The sequence below is a fragment of the Equus caballus genome, chromosome 9, assembly GCF_041296265.1.
Source record: "Equus caballus isolate H_3958 breed thoroughbred chromosome 9, TB-T2T, whole genome shotgun sequence".
Taxonomy (NCBI): Eukaryota; Metazoa; Chordata; class Mammalia; order Perissodactyla; family Equidae; genus Equus; species Equus caballus.
This window is the reverse complement of record NC_091692.1, coordinates 55538327-55563531: the sequence shown is the minus strand read 5'-3', so window position 1 is coordinate 55563531 and position 25205 is coordinate 55538327. Positions and strand designations below refer to the sequence as shown.

Sequence of the window (25205 nt, the reverse complement as noted above, 5' to 3'; positions counted from 1 at the left end):
TCCTCAGCTTGGCTCGAATAAAACTCCCCGCTGTAGAATGACTATTGATTATTCGTGTCAACAGCTCGACCATCTAGGTTTGTGAAAGTACACTTTATGATGTTTGCACAATGATAAAATCACTTACACATTTCTCAGAACGTATCCCCATTGTTAAGCAAGGCATGACTATAGTGGAATACTATGATGATTATATAGCTGTGTTAATGTGGAAAGATGTTTCTAATAGTCTGGTAATTTCTAAAACCAGTTAACAAGATGCACATATGATATTCTTTTATTCTCAAATATTTATGGAGAGCCTTGTGTATGCCAAGCACCAAGCAAGTGACTGGTAAACAAAAAGAGATCTGTTCCCTGCTTCTAAGGAGCTTACAAGCTTTGGAGGGGAATGAGGGGGAGGGAGACAGGCCACATACATATCTTCCAACTGACTCCTGTTGGCATATTAAAGGGATATACGTTTTGAAAATACAGACCATTTCTATGTGTCTGTGTATCTATGTAATATCTGCAGCACCTCATCAGCATAGTCTACAAAGAGAACACACACGCTCAGCTGTATGGACTAGGAAGTGGGTCAACAAGAGGATACTTGGAGCAACTGCCTTGTGATGAACTGAAGCACACAAATCTTCTACAAAAATGCTCTAGGGAGAATCTTAAGAAACGCAATGTAGTTATGGAAAGTCATCCACTGGAAGACAGATGCGAGACAGATCGCAGAACCACAGAAAAAGAATTGGAACAAAGAGCTTCCGCTGTTGACAATTCAAGACTAAGACTGACCAAGATCAGGTACAAGTTCTTGAACAAATAACTGTTCTTCTACAAGTCTACAGCTTTACCCTTCCCTACTATGTTGGGATCTAACAAATAATAATGAAGCCTCCAAGATAAGAAAGATCTCATAATTAGGGTCAGGCTCAAAGGATTCTGACATTCTATATCCATTTCATTTAAACATCTGCACTACAATCAGTAAACTTACGAGAGTCATTAATTACAAAGGGAAAATTTTTTTCTTTGGAGCACAGAAACATGTCAGACACCTCAACCAAGAGATCAAAAGTTAACATTCACCAGCGATAAGACCTATCTACATCACACATGTGCCAATATGATGCACTGAGAAGGGAACAACCTCACCACTGTGGTATTCTTGTCACAAATGCTTAACCCTCAATTTAATCATGAAAGAACACCAGATAAATCCAAACTGAGGGACATTCTGCAAAATAACTGACCGGTACTCTGGAAAAGTACCAAGGTCACGAAAGATAAAAAACTGTCACAAATTGGAAGACACCAAGGAGACACCATAACTAAATGCAGTGTGGGCTACTGGACTGGATCCTCGACCAGAAAAAAGACATCAGGGGTGAAACCCGAATAGAAGACTTTAGATTAACTCTATCAACTGCCTGGTTTCAATAACCGCACTATGGTTACATAAGAGGCTAACAAAGGGACGCTGGGTGTAAGGTATATACGAATTCTCCGGGCTATTTTTGCCATTTTTTTCTACTTCTAAAATTATTTCAAAGTAAAAAGTTTGTAAAAGTAACTTCAGACGAATGATAAAGAGATATGGGGGATCACTCAATAACTCTTACATAAAAATATGCTACCTCCTCGGGGCTGGCCCTGTGGGTGAGCGGTTAAGTTCGTGCGCTCCACTGCAGGTGGCCCAGTGTTTCGTTGCTTCGAATCCTGGGCGTGGACATGGCACTGCTCACCAAACCACGCTGAGGTGGTGTCCCACATGCCACAACTAGAAGGACCTACAACGAAGAATCTACAACTATGTCCTGGGGGGCTTTGGGGAGAAAAAGGAAAAAAAAAATATGCTACCTCCTCCAATAATTGTGCTAAAAAAAACCCAGTAATTGCAAATAAGGCGTAAACCAGAATAATCTGTAAGTATTCACTAAAAACCTGTGATTGGGATAATCTAGAGAGCCGACTAACTTTCCTAGGGCACTGAAGTCTCTCCAGATAAATAATCTACCTCATTTTCCCTATTAATCTTTTTTAATTCAATTCAACTTATATTTATTTAACATCTACTATGGGCATGGAACTGTGCTGGGGCCTGATCAGATTTTGATACATTAAGAACATTTCAGTACACAAAATGACAAAGAAAAACAGAGAGTAACAAAACTGGAAGGAACTTTTCACTCCCATACAATCTAGCAATCAATACCGGCACCCTTTTTAGTGTGATTGCTGCTAGGAGCTCAAGTGCATCCCCTTCAGCATAAGCGGTTCTGACCTCTACAATTATCTCCAAAAATTATCCCTGAAGATGCCAAAATGACTCTAAAACATACTCCATTTCTAGTACTTTTTTTCCATCTAATCATTATGTTGTTGGTGCATTACAGTACACAACACAAAATTAAAGAACTTGATTCTCTGAACGTCAAGGAAGGGTCAAGCTGGTATAAACCCACAGACGTTTACTTACTATCCTCTTAGAAGAGGTCAAAGGCAACATCACAGAAGGCCGGGGTTCTCAAAGTGTGCCCTCAGAGTCAGCAGCTTTAACATCACCCAGGAACTTGTCAGAAATGCAAATTCTCAGTCCCAGTCCAGACCCGCTGATTCAGAGACCCAGCCCAGCATCTGCGTTTTCACAAGCCCCCCCAGCTGACTCTGATGCACCATCAGTTTGAGAACCACTGATGGAACAGCAGAAAGACTGGCCCCGTGAATCCGGAGGCCTGATTCCAATCCTTGCTCTGCCACTAACACCTCTACAATGCATTAGCCGCTCAGCTTCTGTGGGGCTCAGCCTCCTGATCAGTGAGGGAACTGCAATAGCTCACTACCACAGTCCTTACACCCTAATTTGATAACCATGAAAGCATTCATTTGTATAAGGCCTAAAAGTGAAAACACCACTGCAGTATTTCACCACGTATTTCTCTCTTTCATCCAAATGAAACAATTAAAATTTCTTCTTGGCATCCACCAGCCTCTGAATCAGACTTAACATAGCTACAATAATTTCTTCTGATTTTAAATAAAATTGTGTTTACTACTTTGCTGTAGCAAAAGCCATATAAATGCTAATTTTACAGTTTCCTATTTAGTTCTCTATCAAGTCTATTTTGGAGCAATTCCTCATAATAACAAAAATTCCAAGAAACCCACCTACTACAGACTGAATTGTGCACCCCCCCCCCCCACACACACACACAATTTTGATGCCGAAGCCCTAATCACCAATGTGATGGTATTTGGAAATGAGGTCTCTGAGAGGTACTTAGGTTTAGATGAGGTCAGAACGGTAGGGTCTCCAAGACGGGATCAGCGTCTTTAGAAGAAGACGAAGAGAGACCAGAGTTCTCTCTCCATCTCTGCCATGTGAAGACACAGCAAGAAGGTGGCTGTCTGTAAGCAAGGAAGAGCCCTCACCAGGAATCAGCACCTTAATCTTGGACTTAACCTCCAGAACTGGGAGAAGTAAATGACTGTTGTTTCAGCCACCTGGGGTTATGGTGTTTTCCTAGAGCAGCCCACAATGACCAACACACTCACTCAAAATACCCCTCTGCTGTGGGCATAGTTCAGAAGAACTGTGCTCCAACCTCGCATAAAGAACGTGTGTGATCAGACCACTGAAGTACTCAGCAACTATGAAAGAGAAAGAATTTTAAAACGTACAGATCTAGATACTTCCATTACTAAGAAACACAGCTTAATTTCATCTCCTAGTCATGGATTTATAAACCGCGATTCTTCTCACAGCCTGTGGAAACTATGACAAAAACCTCTCAGAGGAGATGTGAGAAAGAGGGAGAGAGGAGAATCAAATAAGAAGAGTCCGTTTTATAAAGGTTAGAGAGTTCTCTTCGAACACAAACCTAGGTAGCACGAATGTGGGCAGAAATGTCCCATCAATCAAGTGAATACCCACTAATCCTTGAGACCTAACTCAAATGCTGTATCCTGCAAGCTCGCGCCACTCCTTCCCAGGCAGTTAGACATAAATTACTCTGTGCTCCCCTTTCTCCATTTCAGCACTGAGCAAAAGGCACTATACTTGTTTATGGATCTGTCTCTTCCACCAGACCTTGAAATCATCTAGGGCAGCGTGTTACTCTCTCCAGCACCTAGAATGGTGACTGGCATGAAGCAGTTTGCTCAAGTGGAGCCACTCTGCTTTGCTGAATACAAGAGGAACTCTCTGTGCTATCTCACAGCTTTTCTGCAAATCTGAGATTATTCCAAAATAAACAGGTTTTTTAAAAAAGGCACCAGGAGCCAGTGTATTATCAGTAATAATCACACCTGCCTTACATGTCACGCAAGAAGACACCAGCTACTAGAGAGCCTTGCCTCAGTGTTTTTCAGACGTGCCAGCAGGAGTCAGTAACCTTACATGTAGCAAACTTGAAAAACAATGAGTAACAAACACTTGAGACGCTAATCCTGACCTTAACTTTGGTCAAACTGTTTAACTTTAGTCTCAGTTTGTGAAAAGGGACTAGTAATTCCGACCCTACACGGCTGCCGTGCTACATGAAGTCTACAGAGTATACATCAAATGAGCTCTCCTAACGATGTTCTAATCAATACGTGTTAGTGACCTTCCCCAGGCAGTGTTGCATCTGGACTAACGCTTCACCGCAAACCAGGTGCATACTGTAACTAGTTCCACCGGCACGGACTGTAAAGTCCCGACACAATCACCATTCGGGCTATGATTACCTAGAAAATAATCCTACATATGTGTCCACAGATGCCAACCCTGCCAAGATGTCCTAGTCCAGAACCCCCCAACCCAATAAACAGGCTATTCAAAACTCAACGCAAGCGCAGGGGTCAGCAGCTCCTGGCACCCACCTCCCCCCGACTAAGCTCCAGAAAGCGGGCACGCACACTCAGGCCGTGCTCGCCCACTAGGAAGAGGTGGGTATCTCCAGGGACGATCCCGCTGCTGCCAACAGCGACGTGCGGCAGCCTGGGGTCTCCCGCTAGTTGCTGAGAGCAGCTGGACCCTGAGTGGCCAGGACCGTCCCCTTCCAGGCGTGGTGCTCTCGGGCACCAGCATCCTCAACCGAAGGAGGCGCGGGTGGCAGCAGCGCATCGGTGCGCTGGGGAAAACAGGGCGTGGGCGGGCAGCCACGGACACCACCGCCCGGACTAGAAACCCACACCGGGCAGCTCCCCGCCTGGGCGCCCGCGTTCCAGTCGGAGAAGCCAGGCGGTCAGAAGCGCCCCGACTGCGTGCAGGGGTGCGTGGGGCGCCCGGGGAGCCGCTCCCGAGCCGACAGCCCGGGCCCGCGGGGAAACGGAGGCCCGCCGGGTCCCCGGGAGCCCGGCTCGCGGAGCGAGCAGGTGACGGCGGGGGCAGGGCGGCTGCGACGCCGCGCGGGCGGCGGGCGGGTGTTGGGCGAGTCGGGGCGGCGCCGGGAGGGACCGGCGAGCGGGGGAGGGGCGGAGGCGGGGCGAGGAGGGAGGAGGAAGAGCCTAGGGCCCTGGCGGGACTCCCGGCGCCCAGCTGCCCGGCCCGAGCCCTCAAGCCACCGCCCCCAGGCCCCGCGCAGACGCTGGACGGTCCCCGCCTCCAAACCTCCCCCCAGGCCCGGCCAGAAAATAACTTCCCCGTTTGCCGACGGAATCGCTCCTGCTGGCCCCTCTGACGGACTCCTCCGGCTCGTCGTCTTCCGGAGATGAAACCGGAAGTCCCACCCCTCCCCAAGAGGAAAACGGAAAGCCGAAGGAGTCAATCTAAGGAAGGGGAGACGCAAACATGAAGATATTCAAAGAGATAGTCAAAAAGAAATGATATACTAAAAAACTGTTTTCATAGTTAATAGTATTACAGGTACAAAATTAGGTTCTGTCTCATCTACCATTAAAATAGTTTTAAAAGCAGTTATTTAAACAATAGACTGAAACATACATTTAATAGGCATAGAACATGAATGGATCATTTTAAAACAGAGAGATGTAAATTTTTAAAAATTAGATAAAGAAGTTTGGCCAAAATAGTTCATCAAAAACTGCCAAAAGCAGATTATGAGAGTTTCCATCCATTAAATGAGAAAATACCAAAAATCTAATGCTAATGGTTAGAAGGTGCAGTAAGCTGGACAGCACTCACAAGTGTCAAATGGGTCAGACTTTCTGAAAAGCAATTCAGTTGTATCTAAGAACAACTTTAAAACCTCATCATTCACTTTGAAACCCAGTATGTCTACTTCTAGGGGCCTGTCCTAAGAAAATAATACGAAAAGGTTGCAATGATGTATACAAAAAGATGTCCACCACAGGGTCATATATAAAAGTAAAAAACTGAACAACCAACGTAACAAGCATTAAAAAATGGTCATATAAACCAACATATGCATGCATACGAAGTATTATACTGCCATAAAAATATCTACCAAGAATATCTAATGACAAAGAAAAACACTTCTCACATGATTTTAACCAAAAGCAGATTTTAAAATATTATGCATAGCACATTCAGTTGTGTAATACCCCCCCAAAAAATCAAAATATTAAAGTGGATATGGGTAATTTTTTTTCAGATTCATTAGAATTTATTAATTCCTCTCAATTTCCTACAACGAGCATATAATGCCTTGACAACAAAATTTAGAACTATTTTTAAAGAGGTTTGGGGGCTGGCCCGGTGGTGCAGCAGTTAACTGTGCACGTTCTGCTTTGGCGGCCCAGGGTTTGCCAGTTTGGATCATGGGTGCAAATATGGCACCGCTTGGCAAAAGCCATGCTGTGGTAGGTGTCCCACATATAAAGTGGAGGAAGATGGGCACAGATGTTAGCTCAGGGCCAGTCTTCCTCAGCACAAAGAGGAGGATTGGCAGCAGATGTTAGCTCAGGGCTGATCTTCCTCAATTTGGAAAAAAAAAAAAAAGAGGTTTGGTTTTTTTTTCTTTCACTTCATATACTTCTGGTACAAAATACTAAGCTTCTAACAAACCAAACCTTTCACAAATAACAGCTACGAAGTCTGGATAAAATACTAAAAAAATAACTATGTGATGGCTCTGGAGACTAAACAAAAGCTGGAAGTTTTTAGTGTGGAGTCAAGGCCCAAAGCAAGCAAATGTCAAAAGGTAATCCAGCACGCCTCCCCTTTTGGGAGGCTTTACCCAGAGGATATCCAGGGTCGGAGACCACTGACGAAAGACAGGCAGCTAAATCACAAGGGAAAAACCAGTTGTACTTCTGGATCAGAGGGAAAGTGTCCGAATGCAATGATAGCCACAGAAGAGTAAGAAGTAAATACCATAAAGGAGAGAGCTAAAGGAACACCTGAATCTATGAATAAACCCAGAAAACATAAACCATGTATGAACAAGAGTGAAAGCAGATTGCAATTAAACACCAGGAATGAGATAGGAGTGGCTGACTACTGCAGACATGACAGATAACGATGTGGTCGTAGTCAAGTCATCCGCCTGCTAAAATGAAAACACCAACAATATTTAAAGCAACACAACAAAATCCAGAGACCACACAACATAAAATTCAAAATGACCAAAATTACTTGAGTTAGGAAGAGTCAGAAAACCGTGTCCAAATCTCAAGCAAAAAGATGTATGGCAAACATGATGGTCAAAATGATGGAATTATTTTAAAAGAACCATACAGTAGCTGTTACAACAATATTAAGTGAAGTAAAGAAAATATGTTTGAAACAAATGGAAAAAAAAATAATAAATTTCAGCAAAGAAATAAACATTATTCTTTAAAAAGCCACATGTTAATGTCAGAAACAAAAGATAAAATATTTAGAATAAAAAAAGGGGCTTAATAACAAAATGGAAATGACAAAGTAAAGAATCAGTGAGTTTGAGGACAGATCAACAGCAATCATCTAACAAAAAGAATCTAAGGAAAAAGACAGAATTAAAAAAAAAAGTAAAGAGGGGCCAGCCTGGTGGTGTAGGGGTTAAGTTCACGGACTCTGCTTCAGCGGCTCAGGGTTCATGAGTTCAGACCCCGCATGAGGACTTACAACACCATCATCAAGCCATGCTGTGGCAGCATCCCACATACACAATAGAGAAAGAATGGCACAGACATTAGCTCAGGGCCACTCTTCCTCAGAAAAATAAATAAAAAATAAATTTAAAAAAGAAAAGAGACTCTCAGGGTCCTATCTGAGGACTACAAAAGGTCTAATGTATAACTAATTAGCTAGAGTCCCAGAGGAAAAGAGAGAGAGAGAAAGAAAACGGAGCAGAAGACACTTCTGAAGAAACAACGGCTTACTCAGGAATATCCAGCTTTGGCAAAATAAAGAAGTCAGTGAACCTTCTCAGCAGATACAAGTATAAAACTGCATAGGACTGTCAAAAGCAACAATTTTATGATTCTGAAAACCATATTCAGGCAACGAGTGGAAAATGCACTTTATCCAAAGCCCTAGGTAAGAGGCTGAGAAAGGAGCACTTGCCTGGGAGACTACCATCCCCGCGACTTGGTGAGAGAGCATGCTAGCTCTACCAACACATGACTGGCACAAAAAGAGGAGCTATGAGCTAAGGTGGTGGAGGGAGGAAGCTATTTGGAGCAGGCAGCAAACCTCTATCGCTCTGTCAGCCAGAAGGGACCAAAGTTGGTGGGAAGCAACCAAAGAAATCTCACAACATTGGTCCACAGAGGTATGAGCCCAGTCTGGGCAACTGTCAGACTAGCAAGAAACTCAGCAAGGAGATCCTATAAATGAAAGGCCAATAAAAGGACCAGATGAAGTTCCCCACACATGCCTGGTTGACTAAGCAAAGAAACTTCGAGGGAACGTGGTAGACAGTAAAAGCCCCAGAACAGAGGCTTGGTAACTAGGTAAACTTTGAATGTGCCCCCTGTACACCCACAAACAGAAAGACAGATGGCAAAGATCATAATGGGCTCAAGGTGTTTGACTACAAATTCTGCCCAAATCATTGTGTGACCATTAATTCTTACATTTACAGGGGAAACACCCAGAGAGTAAAGCAAAATACAAGTAAGCAAGCATTTAAAAACTGAACATAAACATCAGTGTCTGTACACCACAGGGAGATAAAATTCTATGCTTTTAAGACCATGCAAGTTAAGGGAAAAAAAGACATTCTAGAAAAGTGCATCAAAATCCAAACTTTCCACATCACACTATACAAAATGTCTTATTTTCAACAACAACAAAGAAAGAAATCATAAGCTGTGTTTATAAGAAAATATAAACTATGGTCCAGATTCAGGAAGAGAAAAACGTCAATGGAAAATTGGCCCAGATGTCAATGTAGCAGAGAAAGTCTTCAAGTATCTCCTGTAAAGAGGTTCTAAGAACTCTTTCAAATTTTCAAAAATTTTTTAAAAATATAATAACAGTGATTCCACAAATAGGGAATGCGAATAAGGAAATGAGAATGATAAAAACAACCAAACAAATGCTAGAGATGAAAAGCACTATAAGAGAAATGAAAAAATTATTACATGGGAAAACAGCAGATTTGAGAAGGCAGAGGAAAGAATCAGTCAAATTAAAGATAGAATGATATTAATTATCGACTCAGAAGATTGGAAATGAAAGAAAACTTTAAGGAAAATGAAAAGAGCTTCAGAGACCTATGGGACAATTTGAAGTATTTCAACAAATGTGCAGTAAGAATCCCAATAACAGAGAAAAGAGGGAAAGGGGTAGAAGAAATATTTTAAAACGTAATAGCTGAAAACTTTCTAAATTTGATGAAATACATTGATCTACAGATACAAGAAGCTTAACAAACATGAATAAGTACAAACACGAAGAGAGTCACACCTACAAACATCATAGTCAAATTACTAAAAAGAAAAAGACAATAAGAAAATCTGGAAAGCAATCAAATCCACCACATACAAGGAACAGCTACATGTTCAACAGGTGACTTTGCATCACACTGAGGAGAAAAAAATACAAATAAGAGCTGACTTAGAAGAAATAACAGAGGCCGAAAGCCAGAATAATAATACAGTCAAAGTGCTGAAAGAAAAACCATCAATAAAGAATCACATATCCAGCAAAACTATACTTTAATAATGAAGGGGCAGTAAAGACATTCCCAGATAAATAGAAGATGACAGAATTCATGTCAACACAGAATAAGGCAGTAAAGGAGGAACAGACAAAGAAAACACAGGAGACGCAGAATAATAAAGAGCAAAATAGTATAAATCCAACCAACTACATTACATTAAATGTTAATAAACACTACAGTTAAAAAGAATTATCAGATTGTATTAAAAGATCAAAACTATGTGCTAAGCATAAAAGACACAATTAACATTCAGAGACAAATATATTCAAAATATAAAACCTGGAAATGATACTCTCATGCAATCTGTAACCACAGGACAGCCAGAGTGGGTAGATGAATGCCAGATCTAAGAACAGATTTTAGGAAGAAGACTTACTAAAAGTGAAGAGGAACAAAGAAGTGAAGGCATAAATACCGGATAAATACAAGTAAAACTACTTCCATTCTCGTTTACATAGAAAATCCTCAGGATGTAAAATACACACATACACACACACACGCCCACACTAGAACAATTAAATGAATTTAGGAAATTCAAAGGATAAAAGGTTAATAAACAAAAATCAATTGCACTTTTAAATATTAACAGCATGCGATTTGATTTAAAATTGTGCAAAAATAAATTTAACCAAAAAATGTGCAAGGCCTATGCACTAAAGACTAGAGAACACGACTGAGAGAAATTAAAGAAGACTCGATGGCAGTTTCTTAAAAAGTTAAACACAGAGTCATCACATTACCCCAGTCATTTCCCTCCTAGGTAATTACCCAAGAGAAATGAAAACACGTGTTCACACAAAGACTCAGACAACAGCACATACGACAAGATATAGCAAATTAATTTACAGTGACAGAAAACAGGTCACGGGTTCCCTGTGGCAGGCAGGAAGAGGTGGTGGGCTGCAAAGAGGCATGGGGATACTTAAGGGGGTAAGAGAAATGTTCTTTTATCTTGATTCTGTAGATGGCTTCAGAGGTGTATAGAACTGTCAAAACCCATCAAATTGTGCACTTTATATAGATGCTGTTTATTGTATGTAAACTATTCTGCAATAAAGTTTTTGAGCAAAAAAATAAACAAAAGAATAAGTGAGTGAATGAACAAGGGTTTTAAAGCAAATAAGCATTATACACCTGTTGAAAAGGAAAGAATAAAATTTAAATGGTGAGGAAACTCTGTAAACAAGTTACACTTTTTAAAAAATCTCTAGTTTTGTTTCTTCTAATTTGTCTGTTTTAAGTCTTAAATCTGTCTTGAGCATAAGGGGATAAAACCTTAACAGGTTATACTATAAAAACCAGTCATAGAAACAAATCATTTAACTATGGCTATATAAGGAAAATGACCTCATATCTCATAGATTGTTTTTCGATCTGTAGAAATAATTCAGTTTTACTGCTGAAAGCAGTACCAGCTATCAGATGGAAAACAAGTCAATTTTATCGTCTGATTCATCTTGAACACATCACGTCTGCGTAGCCCACAGAATCACAAAATGTAAAGCTATTACAGCACTACAGTAGAAAAAGCGTCACTCCCTAACAGACTCAAGAGTATAGTCTACACTTGCCATCTCCCTGTCCAAAACAATGCTGGTGGAAACAGACTCCTCCTGAACAAGAATTGTCACAATAAGTAATTGCACTATGAAACTGAATGACTGCGTTTTTATTACCATTTTCATACAGAATTTTTACATACTTAAAATTCTGACCAGAAAGGTTAGATTAGAATCACCTGGGCCAATTTGGAAATGCTAAAAGATATGTATGGACACACACAAAAACACACACTTACACACTCTCTCTCTCAGTCACACACAGACATGTTTGTTAGTATATATATTTGTTTTTAAAAGGTAAAGATAACAGTAACATTAATAACAACAGATAGTACCTCTCTCTATCTAAATATAGAAACATATCGCAAATGTATAATACTGTCCTAGTTTTGCTTTACTGCCAAATAAACAAAGCAATTAATTCAGAGGGTGTCACTGATTCCTAAACTCATCATTCATGAACTTGATTATTAACGAAATTAATAATGAATAAATAAAACTGATATACCTAATTTCTTCAAAATTGATCACAATAAAAAATGCCTGCTTTGATACTATAATTGAAGTAAGTTATATAAGAACAAATGGATAATATAAGCCTTGTCTATTAATTCTTAAAACATAAACCATTTAAAAGCATTCCTGAAATCAGACAAAACAGTTAGACCACATCAGGAGAGCAACGAAAACAAAATGACCTGAATCGTGATGCAGGGAAACACGAACACCTCAGCTATCAAAAACTCACCAAGGCAGCAACATCACCCACCAAGCCTTAGCTAAAAGTAAGAAACCTGCCCAAAAGGGCTTGGAGCGGCAAAACATATTTGAAGAGACGATGTTTGAATTTAGGTACTGGGATTGAAGGTGAGTCTCTAAGTTCCTTCCTCAGATCCATCACCCCTTCCTGATACTTACTGATAAACCTGATTCATTGGCTTCTTATCGATGGCAAATAATGGAGAGCAATTGTGCTACTCTAGACAAGATCACTGATAGCAGTGAAACGGGAAAAGGGAAGAAAAACTAGAAAAAGCAGACAGAAAAAATTAAAAGTAATCAGGGAACATTCAGATATTTAAAAACACCCTTCTCTGGGTCAAAATGCCCAGAGGACATGATTTCTTAGAGCCCAACATGACAACGCACAAAATAATAATCCTAAGTCACTGAGACAATATTAAATCAGGTTATGGAGAGGTTCCAAAAGTTGAAAACTAGGAAATTAATTTTTTCAAAGGTTCTCACGAAAATGATTAAATTTAAAAAAAAAAAAACAAAAAACAAGAACATCATGAGACATAAGTCCCCAATGATTCGGGTCCATCCACCAAGCCATCTAAGCAGTTATGGCTGGTGGGCAAGGCCTGCGCGTGCTCCATGGCTGTGCTCTGCTGTCCTCAGGCCTCAGGCTTGCTGCCTCCTCCAAGAACCAGACTGCCAACCCTGACACTGGATTAGCCCTCTGCCTGCACATTCCCATCTGCCCCCACCACAGTTCTTACTACTCTGCGTTACAACTGGCATGTGACCTTCTTGAGCAGAAGAAATAAACTCTTTCACTAGCATCCCAGAACCCAGCACAGTACTCAGCATATAGTAGGATTTCAGTAAATACGATTTTTTTAAACTTATTAAAAAAAACTTAAGCTATGCTCTATCTGCAAAGCATATTTTGATAATAACAACAGACACCCAAAATATGCCACAAGAGCATAAAGTAAGAAGTTCCTGTTGACTGCTAAGATTAGAAAGTCTTCACAGAATGGACAGAGTTCCAACCACACATTCAAGCTCAGGATGAATTTAACCAAATGGCTAAAAAAAGTACAATGGTCCCCCCCTTACCTGTGGTTTCACTTTCTGCAATTTCACTTACTTATAGTCAGCAGAGGTCTAAAAATATTCGATGGAAAATTCCAGAAATAAACAATACACAAATTTTAAATTTCTCGCCATTCTAGGTAGCGTGATGAAATCTTGTGCCATCTAGCTCCCTCTCACTGGGGCCGTGAATCATCCCTTTCTCCACCGGATCCACGATACCCGCCTGTCAGTCACTCAGTAGCCCTCTTGGTTATCAGAGCGCCTGTCAAGGTATCACAGTGCTGGTGTTCAAGTCACCCGTATTTTATTTAATAATTTCCCCAACGTGTAAGAGCAGTCGTGCTGGAAATCTGGATATGCCAAACAGAAGTTATTGCTGTTACTCTCTTACTTTGCCCAATTTCTAAGTTTATCACAGCAGTGTACATGTCGGAAAAAACGTATATGCAGGCTTCAGTACTATGCAGTTTCAAGCACCCACTGGGAGTCTTAGAACGTATCCCCCCCACATAAGGGGGGACTACTGTATTTCGGGAGACAGGGATACTATAAGCACAAGTAAAAGAAAACGAGAGCAACTGGGTAACACATAGGTTTTCAAAAATGGCAGCAGTGAAAGGTAAGGCTGGAAAGACAGGCAGGGCTGCAGAGGAGCCAAGAGGGGTTAACATAATGGAACTTAACAAAATGGAGGTTAACATTACGGAGCTTCACACAATGGCATGCTCCAAAGGTCACACGGACACTTAGTCCTCCAGAGTGACTCCCTCTCCGCAACGTCCAGCAGTTTCATTGCATGTAGAATACATTTTGCAAGTAAGAGACAAAAGAAAGACAACAACTTTGCTATATGATTCCTCATGTCAACACTGTTTTACCCTGGACCAAATCAGAGAGTTGATACCATAAAAAATACTTCAAAACACTACGTGATGTTACGAGGAAACTACTGGCAAAACTTACTTTCGGGTGGTGATTATTATCCAAACCACACGTGATAAAATACTACTCATCATAAGAAGTGGTACTCTTATAATACAACTGCTATGCAATTTTTTTAAATTCTTCAATTTTGAAATCAAGTTGAAAGTATTGTGTCAAAAGACAGTGAAACAACTATCATTAATCTTCAAAACTGACAAACAAAAAAGACATATAAACAAGTGCCAGGATAATAAAAATGGCAGTGTTCATTTTTTAGAAGAAAAAAATAAATTGTACTAAAATTATTAAGCTAACAAAGCAACAGAAAAATATGAGCAGAAAAATGACAGTTATCTGCAAAATTCATAAATGCGTCTTTTGTATAACCATAATGATCATATTTTATGCTGTCATTTTGCATTTAATTGCTCACCCTGGTACTTTTCTTCATAGAAGCCATCGATATCCCACAGAGCCAGATGCTGAATTGCAAAAACATACTGTGACCATGGACTTATAAGAAAGTTACTTTGCTGAGCTGTGGTGTATGACAAGTTAATTTTTGTAATTACACTTCTTCCAACAATATATGAAGCTACTGCCTATGATTAGCCTATATTATTCAAAAGAGGCAAGAAAGTATTCTCTATAAAATACTAATCAGATTTTTTAAAGACTTCAGCTGATGTGAGAAAGTTAACTTTTCAAAAAGCTTTTCTATAAGACGGCCAAAAGTAAAAATCACCACCTCAGCTGAAATATATAAGCAGATTAATATGTTAAGGCATGACTATGTTTTCTGAATGTTATTAATACATAATGCCAAGTTATTTCAAGCCTTTAGGAAACGTCACATGCTAACCTTGGTCTTTTGATCATTACTTTTAGTTCTGCTATATTATGCTAAACATAGTATTCAAAGGATAAATCCATTAACCGTCATTTAGAAAGAAATGGCTATTGCACAATAATCTATCCGCAGGGCGTAAATTGTTTTAAATTTAAAATATTTGCAATGACGGTCACTGTCACATACTCAATAGTAATAAAACAGTAGGACATCATACATTGCTAAAACACAGGCTATTCCCTATAATATAGTATCTTTGTGCACATACTACAAAATTTGGCAGCTATTATGTTTTGTTTTATTCATTAAAAGAGAGCAAATGACATTTCCCTTTTAATAAACTTCCCCCATGTTGAAGCCAAAAGAGTTATTTAAAGATTAATGTTAATTATCAGGACAAAACAACCTGAGCCAAGTTTTCCAAATGCCTAGGTCAAATCTGCTCACTGGAGGAGGATATTTAAAAAATAACTATGTAATATATTTTTTTTTAAAAACTCTATCACTTAGAGACTTAAAATTTAATAGAAGTTATGTTTTAATTACATAATACTAACAAAATGGATATTTTCACTGCATTATACAAAAGGAACGTAAGATACTAAAATGCTCTAGATAAATCTGAAGTTTTCCTCAGGATTTTAATAAATATATAATGACCGATTTTTTTAATGTGTAACGTCGTTCCCACGTCATTTCCTAATCTAAAGGGGTTTGTGTTTGTGAAGGTGTCAACTCAATGTATATTCAAGACTTAATAAAAAGTCCTAGAATTTTGAGAATCTTGGAAATCTTTTATTTCAAATCCCTCGTGTGTTTTTTTCCTAACTTGGACTGCAATTTGAGATATGCTATTTCACGGTTCCACGTCTGCTTAGAGATCACCAACTCAGACACTGATCGTACAACAGGAGAAACATAAAGCACACAGAGCTGAAACACAATCACCAATAAAGCAAATACCTGGCCTTTCGGGTCCTCTTTGTTCTGACCCCTGCTATTTAAAAGGGAATGATAAACTCTGCAGACGTCATCGGGCATATACTAAGAAGGAACATGCTCAAATCCCAGCTATTTGTATTTTTCTTTCCCCTGCCCAGCCTCGATCTTCCTCCCTGGTCTACTTCATTCATTCTGCGTGCTCTCCAGCCACCTCAAATGGTCCAGGGACTCATTGCCTTTATTTCCAGTCTCTACCTTACTTCTAATCTCAGCATCTCTTCCTGGATGACCTACAGATAGCAAACACTCAATACAACCAAAAACAAATTCATCTTGCTCTCCTCTCCCAAACCTGCTTCCATGGAGCTAGTCTGCCAGCTCTCTACACAAAGATCAGTGCTCTAAACTATTCTTAGTTCCTCCCTCTCTCACCTCCTCCTTCACTGGCCCTTAATCCTGTCCTTTCCACATCAAAAATGTCTCTCCACTCTATCCTCTGTACTCTACTTCTACTGCCTTATGTGGAACGTCATCAACTCCAGCCTCTCGCGTGCCTCAGTGGCTCCAGGGAGAGAGCCTCCTCTAATGGGGCCTCCACAGAAAAGCCTCAGTTACTGAAGCGAGCTTCTCACACAGCGCCTGAGGACAGTATTCAGTGTCTGAATAGCTGTGCGAAAGGGAATGGTACCTATTAAGGAAAAGGGACAACACCAGAGGGTGGGAGATCTGACAGCTTTGACGGTTTCAACTTGACCATAGGAAAAAGTACCAAGTAAAGCACACAGCCTTCAATTCAAAGCCCTTGACAAACTAAACCTTGTCCTCTTTCGGCGCTTCTCCCTCTTTTAGGCCCTGCTAAGACCCACATTAGGCTGCTGACTGGTTCTCAACCAGGTGTGCCTTCCAACAAGCTGCCCTCTTTGCCTAAAAAGCCCTCTCCTCCTACATCCGCACAGAGAACTCCCATGGGTCTTCCACGTTGCTGTGATATTTTCTGTGACTTCTCCAGGCCAACCTAATTACTCCGCCGTGCACCTCTGGCACTGACAAATGTTCTGTTACAGCCAGTATCTTGGGACTGACTGCTGGGGTTACTGAAGATTACAAGGACAAGAAGTGGGATGGTTTACTTTTTGTGCCTAGCACAAAGACTTTTCAAAAACTTCATTAATTTTAAATGAAGTGAATTTGTTGGAACATAAAGCATTTTGGGAATTTAAATAAACGGAAAATAATCATTTTCTTTAAACTTAAAATGTTTGACAAGAAATGAAAAAGGTAACAAATTAGTTCTGGAAAAATGCAAACTAATTCCTATACTCCCATTCTGAATCAATCTTACAAATGGGACTAAAAAGAAGGAAGGAAGCGCCTGTCTGGTTTTTCAAGTAAGAGAAGGCAAAACCAATATGGCAGCAAGGTAAGGTTCTGCCTGCTCCACAGAACCCATGGTACAGAATCCATGTTTCCGACCTCTTGTTGTGCAGAACTCTCACGTTGCATGTATTAAGGCTGGATTTAAAGACTGTAGAGTAGTCTTAATAATCTGTGCAGAGACAGCATTTTATAGTTTCTAAGCCACGCTCACACACATTATCTCATCAACTACTCAAAGACACATCATTTCTCCACTTGGAGAGGAAGAAACTAAGGCCATTTTCCTACAACTAATACATAGAGGCTGGAATATGAACCCCCAAGAATTCTAACACTAACTACATTGCCTCCCTAACAACCACATTTTAAAGATGTCCAATACAGGCCTCAGAACACTAACCCAGGACACATACATGATGCATGCCAGGGCCAAACCACTCACCTAGCGTTCTTCTGAAGTTCACAATAAAAAACAGAATGAATGAACATTAATAAAATGGTTCACTTTTGGAGCCGTCCCAGTGGTGTAATGGTTAGTTCATACACTCTGCTCCAGCAGCCAGGGGTTCGCAGGTTCCAATCCTGGGCACGGATCTAGCACCACTTGTCAAGCCACACTTTCGCAGTATCCTACATAAAATAGAGGAAGATGGGCTCAGACGTTAGGTCAGTTGACAATCCCAAAGTTATTAAGTGTACAAGCAAAAAGAGGAAGATTGGCAACAGACATTAGCTCAGGGCCAATCAACCTTACCAAAAAAAATATTTCACTTTGAAATAGACCTTAACGAATAACTTTGCTTTAAATTATAACACTACATATTATTACATTTTACACGTTACTACATATTCCATAGACTATGTAACATAACATAGTCACAGATTCTAGCAACTAGGACGTGGAATCTTTTGTATTGGGAGGGATAGGGCTAAGGAGGAGTTGCATTATTCTGCCAACCAAAATAAGCAAGATTACAATTGGATACTAATTAAAATCCAAATTTAATTTTGAAGTTTTGTGCCCCCTCTCCATGAAATGGGTCCATGAGGAATGGACAGAAACAACTCATATCCACTTGTCTAATTCTGACAGGACATCAGATAAAATAACAAGAGTGCTACTTTAAAAGACTCTGCCCAATTACCCAGTAAAATGAAGGATTTATCACATTCATTGAACTTGGAACTATTCCTTCTTATACAACTAAGTTTGACTGCTCTGACTTTTATTTTCAGAGACTGTTTTTCCCTTCTCCACTCAGGTTCACTACATTGATTTAAAATGCAGAGGGCAAAACTCAAAGACAATGACTAACTCATTTTGATTGTCAACTTGTAAGCTAGTGAACATTAGTAAACATATTAGATACTAAAAATACAGTAGTAAAACTTATAGCTCTTTACCACTTAAAAAGCATTCTTATTATCTCATTTGACGCTAGCATCACTGTGAGGTATAGTTACAGAAATATTACTCAAATTTTTCAATAACACTCAGAGAAGAGAGGTGATGTTGACAATCCCAAAGTTATTAAGTGTACAGCTGCCTCGGCCCATGAGGACAGTATTCACACTGTCTGAATAGCTGTGGGAAAAAGAATAGTACCTATTAAGGATAGAGGGGGAAAACCTAAATTCAGTAAAAACATTATAACATTTCCCCAAACTACACTATTCAATTATTTTAGATATGATCATTAGAAAAAAAAATGAAGAAAATGTATAATTACACATTTCTACTCAGTAAGAGAAATCTGAATTAATTAGAATTTTAAATTGAAAATATTAAAACAAAAATCAATACTCCTACACTAGAAAAAATGAAAATTAGAAATCTCATACCACACTGGAAAAGTTTATACCATTTCTTCAATTTCATTTTTCTATTAATGTGTGTAAACTCTGTAGAACTAGCCAAAGTAATTAAATAAAATAGACATAATATCCAAAAATCATGAAAGTTTATACATTTTGGTAAACTTTTAAAAGTTAAAATTTATCTTTCCTAATTGAAAACTGGGTTAAAAATCTATCACAAATATACAAGTACAAAATTGCAGTGAAAGTTCCATCTTTGGTATATTCACATGAACAAACAAAATAATTATCACCTCTTTGAACGGAAGTTATAGACTTTTTCAGGTCAAAATTCTGTTAAAATATAACTATTTGAAGTGTTCAAAAATTTGCATTAATGTTAATATGGCAACATTTTAATGTGGACAATAACAGAAAAACGTCATTCCCTCCACAGAATTCTGCCTCTAGAAGTACATTTAACAAAGTTGGAGGAAACAGGATGCTTGTTGATAGTGACAGGCTTATTTCAAAACCCAATTATATCTGTTCATTCCCTTTTGCTAATTAAAGCAAAAGGCATCAAAATCTCTCCTAACGATGTTCTAATCAATACGTGTTAGTGACCTTCCCCAGGCAGTGCTGCATCTGGACTAACGCTTCACCGCAAACCAGGTGCATACTGTAACTAGTTCCACCGGCACGGACTGTAAAGTCCCGACACAATCACCATTCGGGCTATGATTACCTAGAAAATAATCCTACATATGTGTCCACAGATGCCAACCCTGCCAAGATGTCCTAGTCCAGAACCCCCCAACCCAATAAACAGGCTATTCAAAACTCAACGCAACCGCAGGGGTCAGCAGCTCCTGGCACCCACCTCCCCCCGACTAAGCTCCAGAAAGCGGGCACGCACACTCAGGCCGTGCTCGCCCACTAGGAAGAGGTGGGTATCTCCAGGGACGATCCCGCTGCTGCCAGCAGCGACGTGCGGCAGCCTGGGGTCTCCCGCTAGTTGCTGAGAGCAGCTGGACCCTGAGTGGCCAGGACCGTCCACTTCCAGGCGTGGTGCTCTCGGGCACCAGCATCCTCAACCGAAGGAGGCGAGGGTGGCAGCAGCGCATCGGTGCGCTGGGGAAAACAGGGAGTGGGCGGGCAGCCACGGACACCACCGCCCGGACTAGAAACCCCCCCCAACCGGGCAGCTCCCCGCCTGGGCGCCCGCGTTCCAGTCGGAGAAGCCAGGCGGTCGGAAGCGCCCCGACTGCGTGCAGGGCTGCGTGGGGCGCCCGGGGCGCCGCTTCCGCGCCGAGAGCCCGGGCCCGCGGGGAAACGGAGGCCCGCCGGGTCCCCGGGAGCCCGGCTCGCGGAGCGAGCAGGTGACGGCGGGGGCAGGGCGGCTGCGACGCCGCGCGGGCGGCGGGCGGGTGTCGGGCGAGTCTGGGCGGCGTCGGGAGGGACCGGCGAGCGGGGGAGGGGCTGAGGCGGGGGGAGGAGGGAGGAGGAAGAGCGAAGGGCCCTGGCGGGACTCCCGGCGCCCAGCTGCCCGGCCCGAGCCCTCAAGCCACCGCCCCCAGGCCCCGCGCAGACGCTGGACGGTCCCCGCCTCCAAACCTCCCCCCCCCGGCCCGGTCAGAGAATAACTTACCCGTTTGCCGACGCAATCGCTCCTGCTGGCCCCTCTGACGGACTCCTCCGGCTCGTCGTCTTCCGGTGATGAAACCGGAAGTCCCACCCCTCCCCAAGAGGAAAACGGAAAGCCGAAGGAGTCAATCTAAGGAAGGGGAGACGCGCGTCAGGCTGAGAGCCTGGCGGCGTCTGACGGGGAAGGCCACCTGGCACTTCCAGCGGCTCCCCGAGCGGGTAACCCCCGGGCGATCCCGCCTCCTCCCTCTCCATCCCTCCTCACTCCACCCCTTCGCTCGCCCGCCCGCGGTAAAGAACCCCGAGGGCGGTGCGGGAGAAACGGACGCGCCCGGGCCGGGCGGGAGCCGGAGGCCTGCGGGCCGGGCGGCCGGCCTCCGCCTCCACCGGCCCAAGCGATGCCCGGCGCCTCTGAGGCCTCCTCTAACGGAGCGAGGTTTTCCTGCTGTGCCAGGCGCGTGCGCACCTCCGGGTTAGGAGAACAGCCTCTGGATGCTCCTAGCAGGGGTCCTCAGAGTCGCAGACCCTAGGAAGCCACGAGCCGAATTCGGATTCTAACGGGTTCTAATGAAAAATGCAGGAGGATCGGGGTCCAGTTCTCAGAAGAGGGGGCTGGGCTGCGCTGGGCTGGGCTGGTGTCTGGCTAACACAGAGGCTGAGGGAGGGATGCGCTGGAATGAACATGTGGAGCGAGAAGAAGCCCAGACCAGGTTCTTTGTGTGTCTGTGGCCGACTGCCTTCCTCCAGCTGCAAGTGCAGAGAACGTGTGTCACCACAGGGCTCTTGCACTGTCCAGCACACACTCACGCAAGGTTTATTTTTATGAATACAACGTAAAACCAAGAACATTCCCAGTCCTCGTTATCTTCCATAAGAGCATCTACCAAATCTAACTGACAGTCCAAACCTGGACAGTCCCAAACCTGACATGTTGCCCTCCTTCAATACGATGACGTCCCCTCCTGATCATGTCACTATATACTCCCAATAAGTATACTGGGTGGTCATCTTTATCCATGTGCATATGCTTCTTTGGTACAATTTTTTAAAGCAAATACTTAAATTTCTCTATCCCCAACCTCTTTGTCTTCTTATTACTAGTTAATTGGTCTTCTGGCTAATCACTGGGCGGATTTCTGTCATCCCTCTGAATGTAATCTATCTGGAAAATACTTCCTATCTGGCTCCCAAACCACAGCAAGACCCAGGTAGCCACATGGCTTGGGTTTGGGTAGAAAACGTGGACCCATCAATGAGAGCTGGGGAGACCCATCATGACCCGGGGAGGCAGAAAACCACGGCTCTGGACTCAGGCATCCCAGGGTTGGAATCTCCTAGATTCAATGACCTCATTCGTCCTCCTCCTCTCCTCACCTGGTGGCAGCTGAATAATTGACCAAGACACTGCAGGTCTCAGAGATTCAGCAGGAATGCAGATCAGCAAATACATCTTCTTATTTAGTGACTTGGTAAAACTGATGTTCCCTTGCTCAGAAATGGTTATATTTTACAACCAACTTTTGTTAATTGACTACTATGAACACCCTTGTTAAAATATAAATTGGCGTCAGAAACCTCGTGTACAGTTAGTCCTTGGGACCTCTGCCAAATACATCAGGTAGGTCCACGGAATCCGAAAACCTCACAAGATTCAACCAAATCTGGCGAGCATGGACTGTGCTTAAATAGTGACGAGTACCAAACACCTGCGAATATTTAACCAAGAGGACTTGATGTTGTCCAGCACCAGAGAAGAAGTGGCTCCTTATGGATGCCTCAGCGAGGCTGATGCCACAGGTGGGTCCCGTTTCTGTGACAAGAGGCAGGGTAAGCTGGCCCCATGATCCAGCCGTTTTAGACATGACGCAGCAAGCTTTAAAACTGACATTTCAAGCACCCACAAAGAGATGGAATGTGTGGCACTTTGTTTTTATTTGGAATCATAAGAGAAACATTTTTAATAAACCCTTAACTTCTTCTCCATTAATGCTATTTAAATAGTGAATTCATAAAGACTGAAGTGATTTGTTTACTTATACTTAGCTGTAGAAAACTTACGTGCTTTTGTTTATTTGTTTACACCATCAAATCCAATCAAGCCAAACAAGATGGTCGACTGAAATGACTGATGAATGCAACCTGAGCTGACAGCTTCAAATTTGGGATGTGTTACTGATGTCAGGTTGATCAGTTCTCTGTCTAAAATTGATGCTATTTAAAGCTTTGAACAATTTAGATGTAGTCACTGAGTAAAATCCCAACGGGGTGAGAGAATTCCATCAGGGCTGATTCTGCTGTGGTGAATTTCCACGTGCGCAGGTGTCAGAGGGAGAGTGGCCTCTCCCGATGGGGTAGTGAGACAGAACAGGATGCAGGAGGGGCGGTGGGCTGGCGTCACTCACAGCAAAGGTAAAGAGGCTTAGAATAAAGATAGACGCATCTTCTCACAAGGAATCCCAAATGGCATAAGAGTGTGAATATTGGTCATTTCTGTTTCAAAACTTTTCAAGAAAGGAAAAAGTGAAGGGGAGGCAAGAAGTGAATATGTATCACGCTTCAATAACTCATCTGAAAATGAACCCCCAGGGAAATCATGGTAGTCGGTGGGGTAGACCAATGTTTTTATTAACAATATAAAAGGAATGTGTGGTGAAAGCAACGGTGACATAAGTACTGACAGTCAGTGGATGAATGATTATGTGTCCTGAGCACCTCAGGACACAGCAAACTAGAGCAATTCCACCAATCAAATGGCAAGAGAAGTCTAATCGAAGAACCATCCTTGTGCTGGAAGGGCAGAATGAGTCCAGTCCGGGGACTACTGGGGCCAGACTTGGGGAAATCAAGTTGTTGAAGGTAGCTGTGACTTTAGAGAGGTGTGCAACAGAGACATTAAGCCATTTCCAGTGTCTCTACCTTTAAAATAGTTTATTACTGGTCCAAATGTCCAAAGACGTATTAAAGAGGGAAAATATTGTTTACTGGACAGAAATTCTCTGGATATTTAGATTCTATTCCTGTCCAGGGATGTGAGAGAGGGGATATGTCAGCAGCTCAGATGTAAGCTGGAAGGTTCCCGTCGTTGTTAATGCAGCTTAGCCGTCTCTAGGAAAAAGGCAGCAAATAATTGGGATCCTTCTATGTAGTTCCACCTAACAAAAGAAGAAATAAAGAGAAACTGTTATTTCCATTCAAATAATGGAGGAAAAGTAGTCTACAATTTAAACAGGAAGATTTGATGACATAAATTCAATCTAAAATATGCAGCATGTCGGAAGGTTACTGATGTGGACACCCTGTGGTTTGCACACTGAGAGATCAGCCCCCTCAAGAACCTGCTCACTGTTGATTTTCTCCTTCTGCGCGTGCTCTCCATCGTCCACAGTGCCCAGCGGGAGCATCATCACACTCTTTTGGATAACATCCTGGAATATATTGGCAATTGGTGTGGTTGATCCATCCCGGATCATATCTGGTTCTGTTCCAAACACTGAAACACAGGAAAAGAAGGCATTGAATAAATTAATGAGAAGACTACCCCCAGTGATCTCCGCAAATGTCGTGTTCACTTTATCTTTCTTTCTTTTTTTTTTTTTTTCCCACCATGAAATTTGGTGGCTGGGATAAGTAAGCGTCCTGATATCATGCAATTTATATTCTAAAATAGTCAATAGAGTCAAGAAGAAAACTGTGGTTGCCTTATTTACTATTATCTACTTTCAAAAAATATTTTTAAATAATATTTTAAAGTAACGTTAGACTTACAGAAAAGTTGCAAAAGTAGTACAGAGAGAGTTCTCATATATTCCTTACTCTGCTTTCCCTAATGTTAACATCTTACATAACTATTGTACAATTATCAAGAATAGGAAATTAACATTGGATAATATTATTAACTAGACTCAGCCTTTATTTGAATTTCACTCTTTCCCTTCTGCTGTACCAGGATCCAATGCAGAATCCCACACGGCATTTTGTCATTGCTCCTTAGTCTCCTCTTGTCTGTGACTGTTTCTCAGTCTTCCCTTGTCTTTCATGACCTTGACCCTGCTGAAGAGTACTGATCAGTTGTTTTGTAAAATGTCCCTCAGTTTGGGTTTATCTGACGTTTTTTCACGATTGGAAGAGGTCATGTGTTTTTGGCCAGAGTACCACAGAAGATGTACCTACCTACTTTTATGGTTGCTTCACGAATTAAGTATTAGAAACACTAATATTAAATATTAGGAA

General features: G+C 41.8%; 1 protein-coding gene across 1 annotated transcript; it reads right to left on the bottom strand.

The window, feature by feature from the left end:
* Positions 1-1495: 1495 nt before the first annotated feature.
* LOC138915581 (uncharacterized) lies at positions 1496-20900 on the bottom strand. The gene is made up of 2 exons (XM_070222324.1): positions 17974-20900; positions 1496-5745 (listed from the first exon to the last, which is right to left on the bottom strand). Exons 1-2 carry the CDS (start codon positions 18018-18020, stop codon positions 5223-5225), a joined length of 570 nt encoding a protein of 189 aa, XP_070078425.1. The 5' UTR covers positions 18021-20900; the 3' UTR covers positions 1496-5222.
* Positions 20901-25205: the final 4305 nt, after the last annotated feature.